Source organism: Arvicola amphibius, chromosome 8 (assembly GCF_903992535.2).
Source record: "Arvicola amphibius chromosome 8, mArvAmp1.2, whole genome shotgun sequence".
NCBI classification, from domain to species: Eukaryota; Metazoa; Chordata; class Mammalia; order Rodentia; family Cricetidae; genus Arvicola; species Arvicola amphibius.
The window spans coordinates 37,901,069-37,920,764 of record NC_052054.1 but is presented as its reverse complement, the minus strand read 5'-3'; the positions used below and the strand labels follow the sequence as shown (position 1 = coordinate 37,920,764).

Sequence of the window (19,696 nt, the reverse complement as noted above, 5' to 3'; positions counted from 1 at the left end):
GGGGCCTCCTAAGTGCAGAATGAGCTGCATTTCCACCTGGCTCCCACATGGCTAGCTTAGCCCCAGAATAATTACACGGAAACTGTATTCTTTTAAACACTGCCTGGCCCATTACTTTCAGCCTCTTATTGGCTAATTCTCACATCTTGCTTTAACCCATATTTAGTAATCTCTGTAGCATCACGAGGGGTGGCTGACCAGGAGAGATCTTAACCTGCATCTGTCTCAGAGAGGAGAGGCATGGCATCTGCCTGAGGCATCTGCCTGACTCTGCTTTCTTTCTTTCACAATTCTGTTCTGTCTACTCCGCCTACCTAATTTTCTGTCCTATTAAAGGGCCAAGGCAGTTTCTTTATTAACCAATGAAAGATAGACAGATGACCTTCCTCCATCACCTAAGCCTCTCCTCTAGTAATCATTGCCTGTGAGTCTTGGGGAGATGTGGGGTCCAGTGAGCTCCTCCCTCTGTGACAGAAGGTTAATGGGCCCAATCTTGTGCGCAGCTGCTGACACTGTCACTAGCACAGTGGCACATTGTGCCTATAGGACAGTGTTCATAACATGAGTCACAGCTGCTGTGATCTCTAGAGGGTCACAGGCATGTTGTATGAAGACGACAGCCTTTACTGCACTTCACCTAAAGAAATTCGAAGATTCAAGCTGTTTATAAAGACCTTAAAAAGTAGTTACTGTTTATTTCTTCAGTGACTTTTCTATTCTAATAAATTATACAAGGAAGAATGAGCAAATACTTAGAACTGCAGGAATGTAGACAAAGAGTTGGGTATGAAGACACATGGTTGTAATATTAGCACTCAGAAGTCTGAGGCAGGAGAATCTCAAGTTCAAAGCCAGCCTGAGCTATATAGTGAATTTCAAGTCATGCTGGGCTACCTAGGTGTAAAAATCTATCAATTCTTTCTCTTTTGTTCTTTTTTTTTTTTAATTTGGAAATATATTGATTACCATGTTCCCTTCCCCAACTCCTCCTAGATCTTCTCTGCTCCCTCCACCCCTGAAATTCCACACTCCTTTCTTTCTCTTTTTGGAGAACAAGCAGGAAAACAAGCTATCATTTAAAAAAAAAGACATAGTATACAAACATATAAAAGGCCAGTAAGAAGAAAGTACTCAAGCAAAGCTGGAAAGCTGTTATATTTACACAACAGAATATTATTTAACCATTAGGCAAAATTATGAAATTTGCAAGTAAGTGGATGGAGCTAGAGAACGTCATCCTGAGATAATCTAGGCTACCAAATCACATCATACAACTTTGTTATCTAATTTCATTGTGCCAGCTAACTCCTAAAGTGATTAGAAGCTTCTATTGTGAAGGACAAAATCCATCTATTCCTGTTAGCGATGAACATGATGGCAGGGTCAGCAAGATGATTCAGTGGATTAAGGTGCTTGTTACACAGGTTAGGTGACTTGTGGTTGGATTCCCAGAGCCCATGTGGTAGGAGAAAACTCCTAAAAGTTGTTCTCTGAACTTCACAGGTGTCTTGTGGTGCTTGCTTGCACACACTCACTAAATAAAGTAATAAAGAATGTGACATACAAATATCAAAACTTTATATTATACCCCATAACTATATGTTATTATTGTCAGTTAAAGTATGGGAGCTGCAGACATGGCTTAGCAGTTAGAGTGCTTACTGTTCTTCAAGAGGACCTGGGGTCAGTTCCCATAGCCTCCACTGGGCTGTGTTCATCACTGGTGTGCAACTCCAGTTCTGAATCTTCTGTGGCATTCTAGAAAACCCACATGTAGGTGGTGAACACACACACACACACACACACACACACACACATGTACTCTCACAGACGCATAGAAAATAAATGATGGCCTACTAACATGTCTCAAATTAAGATTTGGGGAATATATTCTAATGTAGTCCATAGTTTCTGGTAGTTCATATCAATTAAGAGAACATGTTTTTGTTTTGTTTTGTTTTTTATCTTTATCAAGGAAACAGGAAAGAATGATTCCTTAAACAGTTAAGAAAAAATAAATAAAAAAAAAACAGTTAAGAATAGTCAGTAAGCTCACAGTTTGTTTCTCATGTGGCAGGTGAGATTGATGACAGAAAGAAATTAAAACATGAAATTTTACAAGGAAATAGGTGACTATGAAATTGATTCATGAAAAATCTAGGGGCTTATGGATACAGCTATTTTTGCTTTTAAAAAATTTGGAATGTAATTTGTATTCATGAAATTCCTACTCTACACTTTTCTTTCCTGTGGTTTATGTATTTCCACAAAGTTGTGCAGCCATCTCCACTATAACCCCCCTCCCCCCCACACACTGTAAACATTTTCATTGTTGAAGAAACCCAGTGTAGAGCCACCCCTCCTGTCTTTGGCAACCACTGATCTAAATCTGTGTGGATTTGCCTATTTGGGCTGATGTTAGTTTTAAATAGATAACAAATTATAGGGTAATATTAATAAAAACTGAATCAGGAATTATTATAATTGTCTAGGCAAAATATAGACTTAACAGTTTTCAAACAGTCTTCTGATACGAAGTACACTATTTATATACACCAAAGATGTTTTTTAAGCTGCTATTTTAGGTTTTTTTCCAATATGTTATTTTGAAGTATGTTGTTTCATTGATTTGGTCATTAATATACAGTTAGTTCTCCATATCTCTTGTTTCTACATCTGGATTTAGCCAATCTTAGATGCAAAATGGAGTTTGGGCTACCATAGTAGTTTTACGTGTACTGAACAGACTTTATTCTTGCCATTTCCAAAGCTGTGCAGTATAGCAAGTTGCATTTCTATCATATTGAGTATTCTGAGTGATCTATAGGTGACTTACAGAGTACATGTTGTGGGGGAGGCCGCTTGTTGGTTTCCTGGCCACCTGGCAGCTCAGACCTGAAATAGTTACACAGAAACTGTATTAACTAAACCACTGCTTGGCCTGTTAGCCCTAACTTCTTATCTGCTAGCTCTTACATTTTATTTCTAATAATCTGTGTATTGCCACGTGGCTGTGGCTTAATGGGTAAAGTTCCATCTGGCTCTGGCAGGGCTACATGGCTTCTCTCTGACTCTGCCTCCTTTCTCCCAGCATTCAGTTTAGTTTTTCCTGCCTATCTAAGTTCTGCCCTATCAACAGGCCAAGGCAGTTTCTTTATTCACCAATGGTATTCACAGCATACTCAGGGGAATCCCACATCAAATACTGGAGATTAGTAGTGTTGTTGCAGATATCTACTGGTTTGAATGAATCCTTGGATTATAGTATGGAGAGGAAGGTGTCCTACAACCAGTCTAAGATACAGAGGAGGAGTGTAAGAGGCTAGCAATCAGTAATGTTCCTTTATGGTTATAACAAACAAACACTATTTTATATGGTTTTAAAACAAATGCTGTGGTTTGTGCCTACCAGGCTCCTCTTAAAAGAGAAAGTTAGCTACTGATACCTTGTTTGAGCAATATTAGAGTTATTCATGTCATAAATATAACTTAAAATTAAATCTTATTAAATCTGGATTTAACTTATTTTTTGTTTTATAGTTATATAAGAGGCGTAAGTATGAGGAATTTATATTTGTGTATATTTAAGTGACATTTTAGAAACATGATTCAGTGCAATAGAAGGTCTTTAAGTTTCTTTAAAAAGTTAACCTTTCTACATAGAAGGATAATAATATGAGACCAATTTGAGCTACATAGTGAAAAATAGGATCCTCCCATATAAAACCAAAAATATACATTCAAGTATGACAGATACCGTTTTAGACATCCATGGATTTTGCTGTATATAAGTTTAATTTCAAAGTTAATAGATTCTGTTTTAATTTTAAAATTTAGTCTCAGTCATGATGTGAAACCTATTTCTTCATATCATAAATATTTCCAGTGGAGAATCATAATTTATATGGATTAGTTTTATTAAAAAGTATGTTATTTCTGACTATAGAGTAAGTATTAAAGACTTACTAGATGAGGTAATACTGCAATGGCCATGAGTGCCCTAAGGAAGAGCAAAGAATGACTTCAAGAGAATTCCTTCCCCTGATAATGGAGTGAAGTATAGCATGAACGTGCTTGGTGAGTGAGTGTTGAAGGTTTTGAGCGTGTGATTGAGGCAGTGACGGGGAGAAAGTTGAAGGTCAGAGAGACATGGAAGAGTCCCCAAGAGCAGTGAGCAGGGTGATGTTGACACATGAGAACAGCTGGCTGGGTTCAAGGTGCGTGCGTAGTCAGTACCTTTCTCAGTTTTAGTTTGAGGTTTAAGGTTAATCCATGTAACAAATGTGCAGATACTACAGAAAAACATAAAGGCTTCAAAGGGAAAGTAAAACCTGCAGTCAGTGTTCTGCAGGAACCCACACAATTTGGGAGGGGGTGCTTCCTGCTGCTCTTCTCCACTCTGCTCCATCAATGTTCTCCCCATCACTAGTTCCTTCTGCTAGACTCTTGCCAGGTGTGTTCACTGGCCTGCTTTCTAGATGCCAATCATCTCTGTTCATGTAGCACATCACCCTATAGCAACACTCACTCCACTCAGTGTTCTGTCCAGTGTTATTCCTAGTGAATGTGACCCTGGGACTCATACAGTCTGTATTGTTTACTTCTTGTTAATTATTTGATAGAGAACTTTAGGCTTATTTACATATTTAATGGAAGTCTCATTATCATTTGCCTTTTTTAGGAATGTTTTCATTTTTCAGTGTAAAGTATATGCAAGCTATTGTAGACTTTATAAAAATCCCTAGAGGAGTCAGTCCTCTTGACTGTCAAGGGTGTGCTATGGAATGTACTTCTGTCTAATCTGCTTTTGTGGCCCCATTAAGGTATATCACCATTTTGTAGTTCTTTGGTTTGACATTCTTCATCAAAACATATGGGTAGATTCTCCCTTCTTCCCTCCCTTCTCTCTCCATCTGTTTTCCTTTCACTGTCTCTCACTGTCTGTCCTGTCCTTCCTTTCAAGGGTTAACATATTTAAATTCAGTTTTTGATACCAGTACTTATAAAGTATTTGTAAAGTACAAGTAGATGACTTATGGATTGTGTGGGCACCGAACTTGGTTTCCATGGTGCCTGTGTGACTGCTGCCGTGAGCTTTTCCTAACTGTTGGCTTTCTGTCTTCAGGTACACTGAAGAGATGGTGCCTTGGCACCCTTGCCTGAAACTTATTAGCAATTGTGAGCAGAAGCTTTCCAGTCACACAGCAAGGCGCTTGATCACAATGGAAAAGGTGAAGGAATTTGAGGTATGTTGCCTACATTTATTTTTTTGAAACTTTTTCTTTCTAGATAGTTTTCCTGGAGTAAAATTTGGAAATACTACTCTTGATTTTTATAGTATAGGTGAGTTTAGGAAGAAGCAAGTTGAGGAAATTTGTGGCATTTGGTTGTTGTAGGAGTGGGATAGAGGGGTTTTCTAGAAGAGCAGAAGACACTCACTGATGCCATGGGCTTTTTTAGGTGTTGTGTTGCAAAAGCAGAACTCTATGACTACAGACTTGGTTGTTTTGTGTATTTATTAAGAATGTGTGTACATGCACACACATGCCATGGCTCACGTGTAGAAGTCAGGAGACCTGAGGGAGTTGGTGCTCTCCTTCTACCATGTTGTTTCCGGGGATTGAACTCAGGTCATCAGGCTCGGTGGCAACTTTACTGACTGAATTGTAAATTTTAATTGAGACAATGATTCTTTAAGGAAACAGTAAAATATCCTCATTTGTTATAGTACAGTGTCAGCAATCACTCATTCTCACAGTCTCTCTTTCATTCTCTTCTCTCTCTCTCACAAACACACACTATATTTAAGTTTTAATAACATTTATTACTTTCTATCTAGAGATCTAAATTAGAAGTGATGTAACCAGTACCTCATTTAATGCCACTTCAGTACCAGGACAAAATGTCCTTTGTGCTGTTCTTCTCTGAACTGACAGGCTCTCCAAATGTATTGGCTGTTTGGACAAGCCTTGTTCTAATAGGGCAAGCAGAACAGTTGTGCCTGAATATTTTCTACTGCCCATCTCCACTCTGCATTTGATTGATTATCATCTAATTTATATCTTATGGGTCTTTCACAGTAGTAGTTGATACAATGCCTTTTGTGTCTGTCACTTTGCATCTTTCATCCCTTTCCCATTTGTTATCTGTCTTTAATTTAGATTCTTATTAGCACATAATTGGTTTACGCTGACAGATTCCAATCTTCCTCCTTATCTTGTTCTTATCTATTAAGTAGATTCTCCTAAAATATGGCATTTATGTTACTTTATGCAAAATGTTTTAGTTAATCATTTTTACTACTATATAATGTTTATAAAGTTTTCAGCATGTATAAATTATCCTCAGTAATTATCCTCCAACATCAAGACTTTTCAGGAAACTAAGGTATTCATCTAGATAAGTAGTTGATGGTTCATTACTAGATGTGTGGATATTTTTATGCTTGGGTGTATGGATATATGTGGTGTTATGAGAATGTGAGGTAGTAGTTAAAAAACACAACAGCCACCTGTTTATGTCCCAGCCTCATCTCCGCAATTACTATTTAGACAATAGATACTTATGGGATGGACACAGTTTTCCAGTGTGTTCCTAAAGCTTATCTGTGTACTTACATTTAAGAAGGGATATCACTACTAAACCATTGATATTACACATTTTGTACTGGATAATTTTCCTAATTAGAGTTCCTTGTAGAAATCAAGTCCTGTCCCAAGTATGACAATGTACCATTAGTTGTTTAGAACGTTGCAGTTCAGAAGCTCCCAAGAGTAGTTTCTATATCTATTGGCACAGTGACAACCTTCAAAAATGTCCATTTTGAATCCAGTAGAAGCCCTGTTTCTTACTGCCCATTGCAGTTGACTGATCAGTACTGGCCGCTCTGACTCAAAGCCACCTGTCTGATGGTAGTGATGTGTTAAATGCTTCCAGTTGTAGGCTTACTTCCATGTACCAACTAAAGTTTCTATTTCCCCAGAGTTACTTGTGCTGTTCTCAGGGCTGTTTATTCTAGGTAGAAGTACCACAGTCTGATGACCTGAGTTTGATTCCTAGAACTCTGATGGAAGGCGAGAGTCAACTTTCACAAGATGTTCTCTGATTTGTGACACATGCAGCCACTCCCAAATGAAATAAGTAAATAAGTGTAACTTTTAATATGTAAAAGACTTGAGAATAGAAAAAGGATCACAGTTTAAGTTTCTGGACTCGGTTTGCTTTGTAAGACACTCAAGTTCTTGGTTTATGTGATACAAGACAGAACTGGGGCTCTATAGGTTTAATTCCATAAAGGCTGATAAATTGCTGTATAAATATTTATGAGCGAATGGGTATTTTAAATTAGAGAATTAGCTCACGTTTGTGGAAATGGGAAGTGCAAAGGTTGGTTTCTAGGAGGTGGAACTGCTCTCCTGGCATCCTGGTGTCTCCCTTGTTGCAGTGCCTCACACAGCCTTTGTTGGTCAGCCTGCCCGTGTTGTCTCTTCGTCGTCACAAAGATACTGGTTACAGTGGATTAAGGCGTACCATTACGACATCTTTTACCCTTAATTACTGCCTCAAGGGCCTTGTCTTGAAAAATAGTTAGATTTTGAAGTAGGGCTTATTTAAGCATTGGGGGGATATGTTAGTCCCTAATGCTGACCATAATCAGCTTAATAGGCTGGTTGTTGGTTGAGCCACTCTCCGTTCCCTGTCAGTGGCATCTCATGGATTTGTATGTTTTTCTCTTGATATGTTAAAGGAAGTGAGGTGTTGGAACATTTAATAGTAGTTTTACAGCTTCTATAGATTATAACATTTAACATCATCATTTGAGTTAGTAATGAATGATACTAGTAGCTGTTGTGTTATGTGCCAGAACAAAAGAAATAGTTAAACAAAACAAATATTACTTATAGATGTTATAGCTTTAATTCTTGTTAGCAAAAAGCAAAATATGTAACATGAGCTTCCTTCATGACTTGCCTACATAAATAACAGTTCTCCATAAATTGTGTCCCATGGAATTGCCCAGCTGTGGAGAAGACTCTTGGCCATTTCTGTTTTTACAGAAACTGGAACAAACAATGAACTAGGATCTTCTGTGAACTAATTTCATATATGCTTTCTCCTGAGTTTAGTTTAAGAAAGTCTGTTTTTCTTCCAAATTTATACTTCTGTAAGCAAATTTATTTCAAAGTCAAAGAAAGGTGGGCTTCTGAGAACTCTTACTGTATATTAAAATGATAAATAAGCTCATCTCCCTTGGTGTTTTCAACCTGTAAAAACAGGACTGCTCCTGACTTGGCTTCTTGTTTTCTATTTGCTCTTGTTTGAAGCAGGTGCATGCCTGTGTGCCTGTGTGCATCGAGACAGTGTCTCACTGTATAGCACTGACTGTCCCGGAATTCATCTGTAGATGAGACAGGCCTCCAGTTCAGAGGTGTGTCTGCCTCTGTCCCAGTGCTGCCCCACCACACATGCTGAAATTGATTTTTCTTTAATAAGGAAAGCCTCCTCTTAATGGTCACATTAGTATAGGCTCCATTAGCAAGTCTTAAGTAGTGTGGGATTAACTGTTAATGTCTTGTTAATGTGACACTCTGCCATGTTTGTTTTTAATTCCTTGCTTCACTTCTGCCTTCTCTTTCCTGCCGAAGAATGTCTGCAGTTACATCAGAGCAGCAGCCCTTCATAACACAGGCAAACATAGAATTGTCAAACAGTCACGTCTGACAGATTGTTCTCAGGCTTGTTCAGTGCTGTTGATCTTGGCAGTGAATGAATATTAATTTTAGATTTTTGCACTTCATGTACTTTTGCTTTTGACTAGACAGTTGTTTGGTCTAACTTCAGTTTAAAGTTAGGCTTGCTTGTATGTTGTTGAAGTATTCTCCCACCATTTAAAATGTAGAAATAAGCCATAAACATTGGTCTACTGAATATGAATATTTGTATCTTTACATTGTTGGCTATAGTTTTAGACTTGTTTATTTTATGTGAATTGTGAAGAAGCTCTTGATAACAATGTCAATATTATGAAGGTACCTGATAAGAAGAACCTCGTTTTGTTTTCATTATCCTTCATTGATATATTCTAGAAACTAAATGAATTATTTGTTATTATCCTTCATTGACATATTCTACAGACTAAATGAATTAAGTGCCCTGTTTTCTCAGTGCTTGTCTGTAAACTTTTGAGTTTATGTCACCATTTCAGAGATGTCACCATTTCAGAGATGAAGAGCCTTCCTCTGGCACACTGATGACTAAGTGAACACCAGACTTAAAAACAAAACTTGTCTTTATCCTTGAAATTTGACCCTTTTCCTACATCTCATAATCTTCTATCTGGACTTATTTCTACCTTTGTATTGTGTTGATATTAAAGGTCTGTGCATGCTCTTTAGGGACAAGATGCTTGCCTATCACACACATGACCTAGGGGTTCATTTTAACTACTGCAAAAATAGATAAACAGCAAATACTCTTAAGCATTGAATCCTAACCTCTTTTAAACATACTCCTAATTTCCCTGTTGTTTTTAGCCAGTGTACTCAGGATGCCATGACAGGATGTAATAAGTTTTGCTAAGGTCAATTTTCCTCTTCTCATTGACATACAGTTAGTGGTACTGTGTATAGTAGTGATAACTCTATGAAACATTTTTTTGTATATAAAATTCACTGAATAAAAATATTGATCTCCAAAAGAATAAAAGAGTTCTAATTTCCAGAAATCTCTAGATTAGAACAGAGTGTATACAAGGGACAATGCATTCAGTGCAAGCCACCTAAAATCAGTATGCTCTCAATGGTTTCTGCCAGTACCTACTAGAACCAGATGAAATCTACCTAGAGTAGCTACTTCACAGGTTTTTCTTGACCTTTTTCTTTAAGAGATTTATTTTTATTCGTATATATGTAAGTGTATGAGAATGCATGTGTGCATGCATGCATGCATCTCTGTGTGAGTATGTGTGTCTGTGTTTGTATGCCATGTATGTGCAAGTGTCCATGGGTACCAGAAGACGGCATCAGATTCCTTAGAACTGGGGTTACAGGCAGTTGTGAGCCACCCATTGTGGATGCTGCAAACTGAGCTCTAGTCTTCAGCAAGAATAATATGCTCCTTTAACCATGGAGCCATGTCTCTCCAGAACCTCGAGATTAAGAAAAAAGAAAACAAAGGCGTGCAACTTTTCTAGTCTCCTCTACAATAGATACTTGATTAAAGATAAATACATCAACATCATCATGTAGTAGAGCATATGTACCTGCTATGTTTTTTTGGCTTACTTGTAGATGCCAATTCACTCATTGTTCAATAAAATTGAGTAGAATTACATTATATAAGAACATAATAATTGATTATAAACTCAGCTTAGGCCTAATTGTCCAATATTCATTACTGTCATAATATGACATGAGAGAGTAAAAGATAAACTTTTAAATATTTTGCATAGGAAATCAGAATATTTCTGTACATTTTGTTTTGGCATGAAGCACTTGGAGTCTTGAGAAGACAACATGGGTGTAGTGATGCTTTGTGTCATGCTGTCTGAATTCAGTTCCAAGACAATTTTTTTTTGTTATTAATCTTACCTTTTCTTGGGTTTAAATCTTAGTGGGTCGCCATTTTTTCTTTCATTCTTCTTCAATTAAATGATTTTGCTAAGCAAACTGACAAACCATGAGAAAGTGAGTCACCAACTCCAGCAAGAGTAATCAGATGTATGGCTCTTGCAACATATTAGTAGATATGAATCTTACTGTGTAGAGGCAAGCAGCTCTCTAAAGTCAGAGCAGACATGGATTCTGCAATTTCTAGAGCAGCGGTAGTAAAATAGATTAAAAAATACAATGTAGTAGAATCATAAGTGTGGCTGACTTACGATTCACGTACCTAGTGCATGTGTTGTTGAAGGAAATGGGACTCGGTATAGAGTCCTGTGCGCTTCCTTGGTAACTCTTGTATGACTGACAGAATTTCTGCTTTGTAGCTTTTTTCTTTATTCTCATGGATATTCAGCTTAAAGTTGGCTTTCTAGGTGTTTTCCAGTTCAGATGTGGATTTGCACCCTCTTTCCACCCTATGACTCCTAGAATTTAGGGCTGAGATTTTATGTGCATTTTCCCAGCAGATAAATGTACAGTTCAATGAATACTTAGGAAGTGCATATCTATATAGTCTCTATGAGATCAAGGTTACAGAGCAGTGCAGTCCTCCAAATATACCCCTATTTGTGACCATTTAGAAAAATGTGTTGTTGTAAACATGTCCTTCCTTCTGGTAAAACCATGTTCTGACCTATACAGGAGCCAATGTCTTGCTTGCCTTTGAATTTGCCCATAAGCAAAACAGTTTTACCTGTTTTTGATCTTTATTTACACACAGATACGTCTTTATTAGTTTTTCTTTTAATTGATTGTGGAAATATTAAAAAGTCACTCAGGATCAATATTGTTTCAAAACTAAAGTTGAAAGCATTTATTTATGCAGGTAGATGCTTTTGTGTGTTATTTATCCTTTGTTCTTTAAGAAGATAAAGATTCTTGTTAGTTCTAATTGAATATAAAATGCAATATTTAATTGATGTTGAACTTGATCTTGCATGTTGGCTATTTTAATATTTGACATTCAGATTTGCATCTATAATAACATAAACTTTAATACATACATGTGGAAAGCACTCACACTTTTGTGTCTTCATGCTAAGCATGAATGTCCACAGGTTTTATGTTACACTTAGGATGAAATTATGTGCTGAGTGTTCAGTGCCCAAAGTTCATTTATTAATGATCAGTCATTTTGAGACTCTAGATAAAATTTTAATATAATATCATAGACTTTAGACAGCTTAATATCTTGAAATTACTTTTATAAGGAACTGAATAAATGTGAATATATAACTTAGGGATAAAGATTTCACCTTTTCTATGTTCCCATTAAGAATAACACTACAGATTTAATGGTATTAGATACCAGACTTTTGACCTGCTTGTCCTTGGTTTGGAAATGGCCTAGTGCTGTTTATAGTTGTATAACGTTAGCACAAGTGGTTTCTATGGCTACTGTCCAGTACCAGATGTAGAACAGTGGAAAGCTTTGATAAGGAGAGCAGGATTTTTAAACAAAAGCCGGACATGGGTAATTACCCTGAAGCTGAACCGAGGTCCATTATATTCAGTACTGTCATTCACATTTCATTCCACTGTTTGCTGATTACGAGAAAGCAAGCCAACCTGCTGCTTTTCTCTTCCATCTCTCTGCCTCCTTCCTCACACTTCTTCAAGAATGTGATCAGTGCTTAACTCTTTCTCGCCAGCCGTAGTCTCTGCTGACAACAGGAGATGAACACTCCTAGTTAGGTGGCATTTACTATGGTGATGGCACTGCTGGTTTTCCTTTATCATGGAATAAGTTTTATAAGTCGTTTGTATTCAAGTATTTGCCATGTGTAAATTCCGGTTGCTTTGGTAATGGCAGTGATTTAATACTAGTAGAAGAAATCATTTTCTCACTATCAGGAGCTATCACTTACTAAGAGACAACTGAAAGCTGACCTACAATTACAATAGAAACTGTTTGGTGTTCTGTTAAATGACTTTAGCATCCTGCAAGCTTATCCTCCGGATAGGGAACTCCCCAAAGCCTAGAGAACAAGCAGTGTATAAGTTAATTGTTGCCCTTTGCTGTCTAACTGATGATTTGGAGAGTCTATAAAGTTAGCTCAGCAGTGAGCTGCACTGTGAAGCAAAATGCTGTCTTTGCTCAGTGTGGGTTCTCAGTGGTGAGAGAGAAGAGGTTTAGAGTTAAGTCAGCAGGAGCCACAGAAGATAGGTGTCCAGTGTCAGGAGGAAGTTGACATTTGTACCTGGTGACTGTTTGCTGAGAGAATAGACATAATATCAGTATTTGAGCACAGGTGAATTCTGAAGTAGGTGTCATGAGAAAAGAGGAAGTTGGGTCACTGAATATATTTTATGTTCATTAACCTTTCCTATTTTTTGTATATTTTCTTTACTTAACTTGAGTATACACTCACAGAGGGAAGCCATTTTATTTCACATCAGCCTTCATCGTGGGACCATATTTATCAAGTATTGAGGTTAAGTAGACCAGGCTTAGTCTTAGCGAACCTGTTGATTAGGAGAAAGTCACCAAAATGGTTTCAACTTAAGGTTTTGGGGTTTATAGTGGTGTGTGAAAGGTGCTGCATGGAAGAAAGCGTTCGTCTGAGGAGATGGTGTTTGAGGCAAGAGGTAACCACTTGATAGGTAGCTGTCATTTTAAGTAAGCTGGAGAGCTATGAGAAGGGATGTGGGATATGCAAGAACTCCTTATACTTCACCTTCAATGGAGTGTGGGGCATTTAGGGAGAAACAGCAGGAGACGACCTGAAGAACCAGAGATGCCCATGTGCAGAGCCTTACATACCAGGTTCAGGTTTATCCTATCTGTGGTGGCAAGCCTGCGAAGGATATTGGTTGGTAGCGTGGCAGAAGTGTATGCTTCGTGAAGGGTGCCCTAACTTCAGTTCATAGGTAAGTCTGAGTTGTGGGGTGATACGTTGTGATTCTCTGAAGAGGCTCCAGACATCACTCTGCAAAGATGAGTGATGAGCCGGAAGAGGGAGAGCGTGACTGCAGAGGGTCTGAGTGAAGTAAGAGAAGGCAGACATGGTGTGATTGGTGACTGGATAGTTGATTGGAGAAGAAGGCGGACATGGTGTGATTGGTGACTGGATAGTTGATTGGAGAAGAAGGCGGACATGGTGTGATTGGTGACTGGATAGTTGATTGGAGAAGAAGGCGGACATGGTGTGATTGGTGACTGGATAGTTAGTATGGAGAAGGCAGACATGGTGTGATTGATGACTGGATAGTTGGTGTGAAGAAGTAGGCGGACGTGGTGTGATTGGTGACTGGATAGTTGGTGTAGAAGTAGGCGGACATGGTGTGATTGGTGACTGGATAATTGGTGTAGAAGTAAGCGGACATGGTGTGATTGGTGACTGGATAGTTGGTGTGAAGGAGTAGGTGGACATGGTGTGATTGGTGACTGGATAGTTGGTGTAGAAGTAGGTGGACATGGTGTGATTGGTGACTGGATAGTTAGTGTGAAGAAGTAGGTGGACATGGTGTGATTGGTGACTGGATAGTTGGTGTGGAGGCAATGGAGTTAAGGAAGACTTCTGAGAAATCTATTGTGATGACTGAGTAGCTGATTTTTCTGTGTATATTTATATTCACCCCCCTCCCCCGCTTCTTTTTTCTAAGGACCATACAGGGTAAGGTGTCACTGCCCTCATGTATTGTAAGTCTCCCAATTCCTTTACTTCTTTCTGCACATTCTCCCTCCACTTCATTTCCTGGACAGTGGCCAGAATATTTTCTAGAAAGAGAATGATAACAAAAGTATAGTTTTTAAATTGTATTGATGACTTTGAGAAATTTAGAATAAAATTACAGGTTCTGGACCACCCTGTTGTGCTCCTGGCATCGTCTCTAGGTGCAGTCAGTGCCACTTCATCTCTTGTACAATAAGCCTTAACCTTCAGTCTCCTTTCAGCTTCCAAAACGGGCTCGCTTTTCTGTTTTCAGTCTCTTTTCATTGAATCTTGTATGCTGAGTGTTTCCTCCTGTGTGTGATGGGGTTTATTTTTCTTCCGCAGCTCCCAGTTAAGTGCCTTTTCCTTAGAGAAGCCAATCCTGTCCTTCCTTTTCTCCTCTTCTTGTTCCCACGGGTGCTGTTTCATCCCACTGTTTAATACCACGGCGTCCATGTGTGTCTGGAGGTGCGGCATTTTATGTCTGTCTCCCATCAGGATCTGTGAACTCACAGAACTCGATTCTTTTCCTCACCAGATGCAAGTGTTTATAGAATTAATAGTAACTGTTTAGTGAGTGTTTGGGCTGCCTCATCTAAAATAAAGCAATCATACTGAACAGTATTTAAACCATTTTAAGGAAGAATAAGAGCAGGTAATTAGAGCTAGCTAGAAGTTTCCTGTTTAAATAATAATAAACCAAAATTTACCATTACTTTTTAAAAGTCACTGGGACATCATTTTAATTCTTTATGCTTTACTTTCCATGTACAATAAACCAAAAAGCAGCTGAACTAGAAAATGTAACCCCTTCCCTTATTTAAGGAGGAGTTGACACAAGAGAATGGCCAACTTCTGAGGGAGGTGGAAATTGTTAAATAGTTTTACCTGAATGGGCTTCTCGATGAAGAATCTGTAGTTCCTTTTCAGCCTAAACAGTGTGCCATAGTTTTTGAGATGCGTTATTAAAATATATTCTTTGTATAATCCAGTCTTTAGTTCTACTGAAAATGACAATTTCGAGGGTTACTACAGGCCATGTAGTTGTTTCTTCTCTTGATAATTTATTCTCCCTTAAATTCATATACAAAATTATAAGTGACTGAATACTTTCCTTTTAATGTCCTTTAAATTCCCTTTAATGCTGCCTTCTCATATGGAGTTAAATTGTACAGAATTTTCAGTAGAATTATGTAGGTGTAAGATGCATGGTTATAATCCAGAGATTATTCTGGAGACAAAGACAGGAAGATGGAGATTTCAAGGACAGTCTGCGCTGTAAATAGGTGCACTCTGCCTCCAAACTGAAAACTGTACAACCTACATGATTAACTTGAAGTGAACTTTTCCTTTTTATTCTACAGAATGACTTGCTAGTTTGCACGCAGATGAGTCGTGCCAGCTTAGACTCTCTGAGGTGCATGTGTGTTTTCTTATTTCTGCATCATTCTTGTGGATTAGATGATGTGTAATATGATAATGCTGCCTAAGTAATAAGGCCACCCTGGGCATATAAGGGTTGTATGGTTGTAGGTGTTCTGAACAGTCAAGACTTGAAAACAGCAAATGAACCAGCGTATTCCTGATGGTCAGGTGTACAGTCTTTTCAGCTGGAAACGGGTTTCAGTCCACATCAGGAAATCCCATGAAGAGGGACTGTCCGCATCAGCCAGCAGAGGGTAGTGTACACATAAAAGTGAAGCACTGCCTCGTGAGGCTCCTCTGGCAAGTGTGTTAGAATCCCGAGATGGCTTATGTTTGGAGTTAGCGGAACTGATAGGACAGCGGTTACAGTTGAGATCCGAAGTGTGTGCTACCATAATGTTGCTCTTTCAGGAGGAATGGCCTCTAAATGTCAAACCTCATTTTAAAGGACCCACTAATCTGCCATGTGGGAAATTGACTCAGTCGTCTATGTGTTCCTGTAACTTCTAGCTTTTAAGGAGGACAGAAGGATAATGAAGAAAGCATGAGCTTTTGATGTCTGACTCGGGCCGCAGTCAGGCGGTACTGCGTTCCAGCTGTATGGCTTGTGGCAGATTGTTAAAGCTCTTTCAATCTCCGTTCCTCCCTCTCCAACATGTAGATGAAAAGAATGCAGAAAATTAAATAATTACCTTAGACAAGACTCAGTTGATAACAAATCCATAGTAGTTCTTTTTTGAAGGAATGTGTCTATTTCTTCTAATGTTTACATTTGCCGACTGCCTGAATGGGAAGAGGTGGAGAGCTGTTGTTGGTTTCTGTGTTTTCCTGCTGACACTTAGTCACTGGCTAAGAAGCGGGCAGCCGGCAAGAGTGCAATCAGATGTACTATTTGTTCGTTCTGTGTGACTGGTCCCCTCATTACGGCCCTACTGCTGTGGACTGGGCAGAGCCGTCCTTCCGTCTTCATCACCACAGTCTGCTTTTCTTTCTCTTTTACTTCATATGCATGCAGTATTTCATGTTTATGAAAAGTTTACAGGATCGAAGTTCTGTGATGTATAAATGACACCGTGATTGATAGTTGTAGACAGGTTTGGAACTGTTAGAAAAAACAAAAGTCAAACACCAGACATGCTTGGGTGAATGAGGAAGATCAAAGACTGTTGCTTGAGGATCCACTTCCTTTTTCAAAGAAACACATCTCGTTGGCCTTCAAGATACTGAGTTTAAAAAACAAAACACAACAACAACAACAAAACAAAGAGCCTACAGCTGTCCCTGGACAGGAAGAGCAGCGAAAGACCATGGAAACTGCGGGGCTGAAGACCATCATCTCAGGTGTGAGCCCTGGTGAAGGAAGCAAGCGACAGATGGGCAAGGAGCCTTTGAAAGAGGAAACAAAAATTGGTTCTGCTATTTGTTTCGAGTTGTGGTGATGTCATTTTATGTGGCATTTCTGTGGATGTGATGATGGATGGCCCATGAAGAACATTTGTCAGTTAGGGTGTGTCCACATAGGTGGAAATTTTAGCCACATTCCCAGAACCGTCTGGATTACCTCAAAGCAAGTCTTAACTGCTCCCAGATCCTTGCCTGCTCAGGGGATTTGGAGTTTTGGGGCTCCAGGAGTTCCTGTAACGTCTGTTTCACAGTTGGGGGATAGTTGATCTTAAAAGAGGACATTTGAGCCAAGACTCATGCACTTACCCAACACAGATTTCTCTGCTTCCTGGGATATGAAGAGAATGAGACTGTCCCCTGTCCCCTGAGCCCTTGCATTTATATGGTTAATGATCCTAGACCAGCTTTCATATGTCTTTGCTGTCTTGTGTCTATGGCACTGAGGAAAATGCAGTCTTTTAGGTTTTGTTTTTCTTATGATCCTATATTGATCAAAATACTGGTGTGACATTTTCACCTGTGCCTATATCATTTTGGTCACTTTCTCTGTCCTGGATCACCAGCTTGTCTTATTGGTCTCCTTAGTTCAGTGATAATATATTTGATAATATATCTGCCTCACTTTCTCTTTGGTCTGTAAAGGAAAACCTGCTTTCCACCATGTGTGGCTTTTGTTCTCCCTTCTTAATGAGGTCATATTAGAAGCCTGGGCCAGAGAGGTGTGCTTCTGGCATTCCGCGTTTCTGGTTTCCTAGTCCTCCTCGCTGGGAAGGGTATTCCTTGGAGTTACATGGTCTACTTTCAGAGGTCATACGTGACTATAGGAGCCGTAAGGACAATAGCGGACAGAAAGGCAGAGCTGGGAGGAACGTGATGCTGGTGTTCCGATTCTTGTGCCAGAGAACAAAGCAAGATGCCATTCAACAAAGTGATGTGTAAATTTAGACTAAACCCCCAAAAGTCCATGTGTAATTGAATATGCATGTAAAGAAATGCATAGGACACTATTTTTAGGTTTGCTTCAGAACTTGAAGTCATTTGTGAAATTGAGAAGCTAATGTTTCAGTTTCCAGCAGTTGTCTCTCACCTAAACTGGAATCCTGGGTCATTCTGACCCAGATTGACTTTTCCAGTGCCCAGTGACTATCTGTCTGAGTAGCAGTCCTTGTTTGGCTATGATGTTTGCACTATGGAGTCCCTCTTCACCCTGTGTCTGCATCTCCAGTGTTGGAATCCTTCGTTGCACTCATGGATGTGGATGTAGTGGGCAGCCTTGCGTGATCTTATGACACCGCAGTACTGCCGCGGTTCCTTGGTACACCCCTTTGTCCTTGAGTAGAAGCTTCTTTGATATTTTCCATAGCCCCAGTGATTTCAGTGTGTGTTAAACCAGGAATGACAAGCAATTGTAGTCTGACCATGTTCTTTGGAATTTTCTCTCTGCCCTGAGCAATGAAAGTGTCTCCTTCATTCAGCGTTCAATGAAAGTGTCTCCTTCATTCAGTGTTCTGAGTATCCAGTGAGGCTGAAGTGACGCTGCCTTGAATTCCCAAGTGTGATGCAGATGTGGGACAGCTGTGCACGCAGTGAAGCCAAGCAAATGCACCTTGGAGTGGGTGACTGCCTCGGTTAAAGGGCAACTGAAGGCGCAACTGACATGTCTTTATCTTTGTGTTTCTCTCCTGCCAGGACCGGGACCAGTATTCACACTTGCTGAGTGACCATTTTCTGCCATACCAAGGTCATAATTCCTTTCGTGAGAAATATTTTAGTGGTGTGACAAAAAGAATTGCCAAGGAAGAAAAATCCAGCCAAGAGTGAAAATCATGACGTTGACAATCAAGAAAGAATAAGCGTTTTATAGAAACGACTTGTGCTGTTTAAATTTTTTTATATAAATAACTGCTATAAATCAAAATTGAAAAAAAAAAAAACAAAATTGAAAAATTTCAAAATGATCTTTGCTTTAGAGACTATTTTGATGTGTCTTTTGAACCTGGTTAAGTTCAGGGACGGATACATATAGATGGAGTCAGTGTTTATATTTTTACAGAGAAAATATTGTTAACTATTTAGCCATATTTGCCAGATATATAGTAAGCAATTAATAGTACTTTAGAATATTTTCATTTTGTAAATTTGCTTGCCTTGGTTTTTAGTTGTAACTGTTTTTCATTGCCATCAATAAACTTTACTGAGAATTCCTAAAAATTGTGTGGTACTCAGTATTGCTCTTCTCATCTCATAGAGAGCTTTGTGGAAAATGAGTGTTTAACCATCAGTCCATACAGGTTGGAACAACAGGGGCCATGCTACTGGGAGGGAGGCGAAGGCCTGAGAACTGTGGAGATTCCAGCCTCACACCTCCAAGGGCCTGTGTGTCTGCACCATACCTGCACTGTGGGTGTGCTCTCGTATTCCTGAAACTTGACTGTTGGTCAAGTTAACTAACTACCCCCAAATTTTGGTTTAGAAACTAACTGATGGTTAAAAGCGAGAGCAACAACAGCTCAAGGCCCCGATGGACCCCTAATGGTATTAGGCCTAATC

At 39.1% G+C, this 19,696-nt stretch overlaps 1 protein-coding gene across 2 annotated transcripts in view; it reads left to right on the top strand.

Annotated features, from left to right (window-relative positions):
* Trmt11 (tRNA methyltransferase 11 homolog) overlaps positions 1–19,066 on the top strand; it is a 50,416-nt gene extending 31,350 nt beyond the window's left edge. For both annotated transcript variants that reach the window (XM_038340285.1, XM_038340286.1), the window contains 2 exons: positions 5,126–5,246; positions 18,836–19,066. In XM_038340285.1, the coding sequence (XP_038196213.1) occupies positions 5,126–5,246; positions 18,836–18,967 (253 nt within the window). In that variant the 3' untranslated portion in view covers positions 18,968–19,066. The remainder of the gene's footprint in view (positions 1–5,125; positions 5,247–18,835) is intronic.
* The last annotated feature ends 630 nt before the right edge of the window (positions 19,067–19,696 follow it).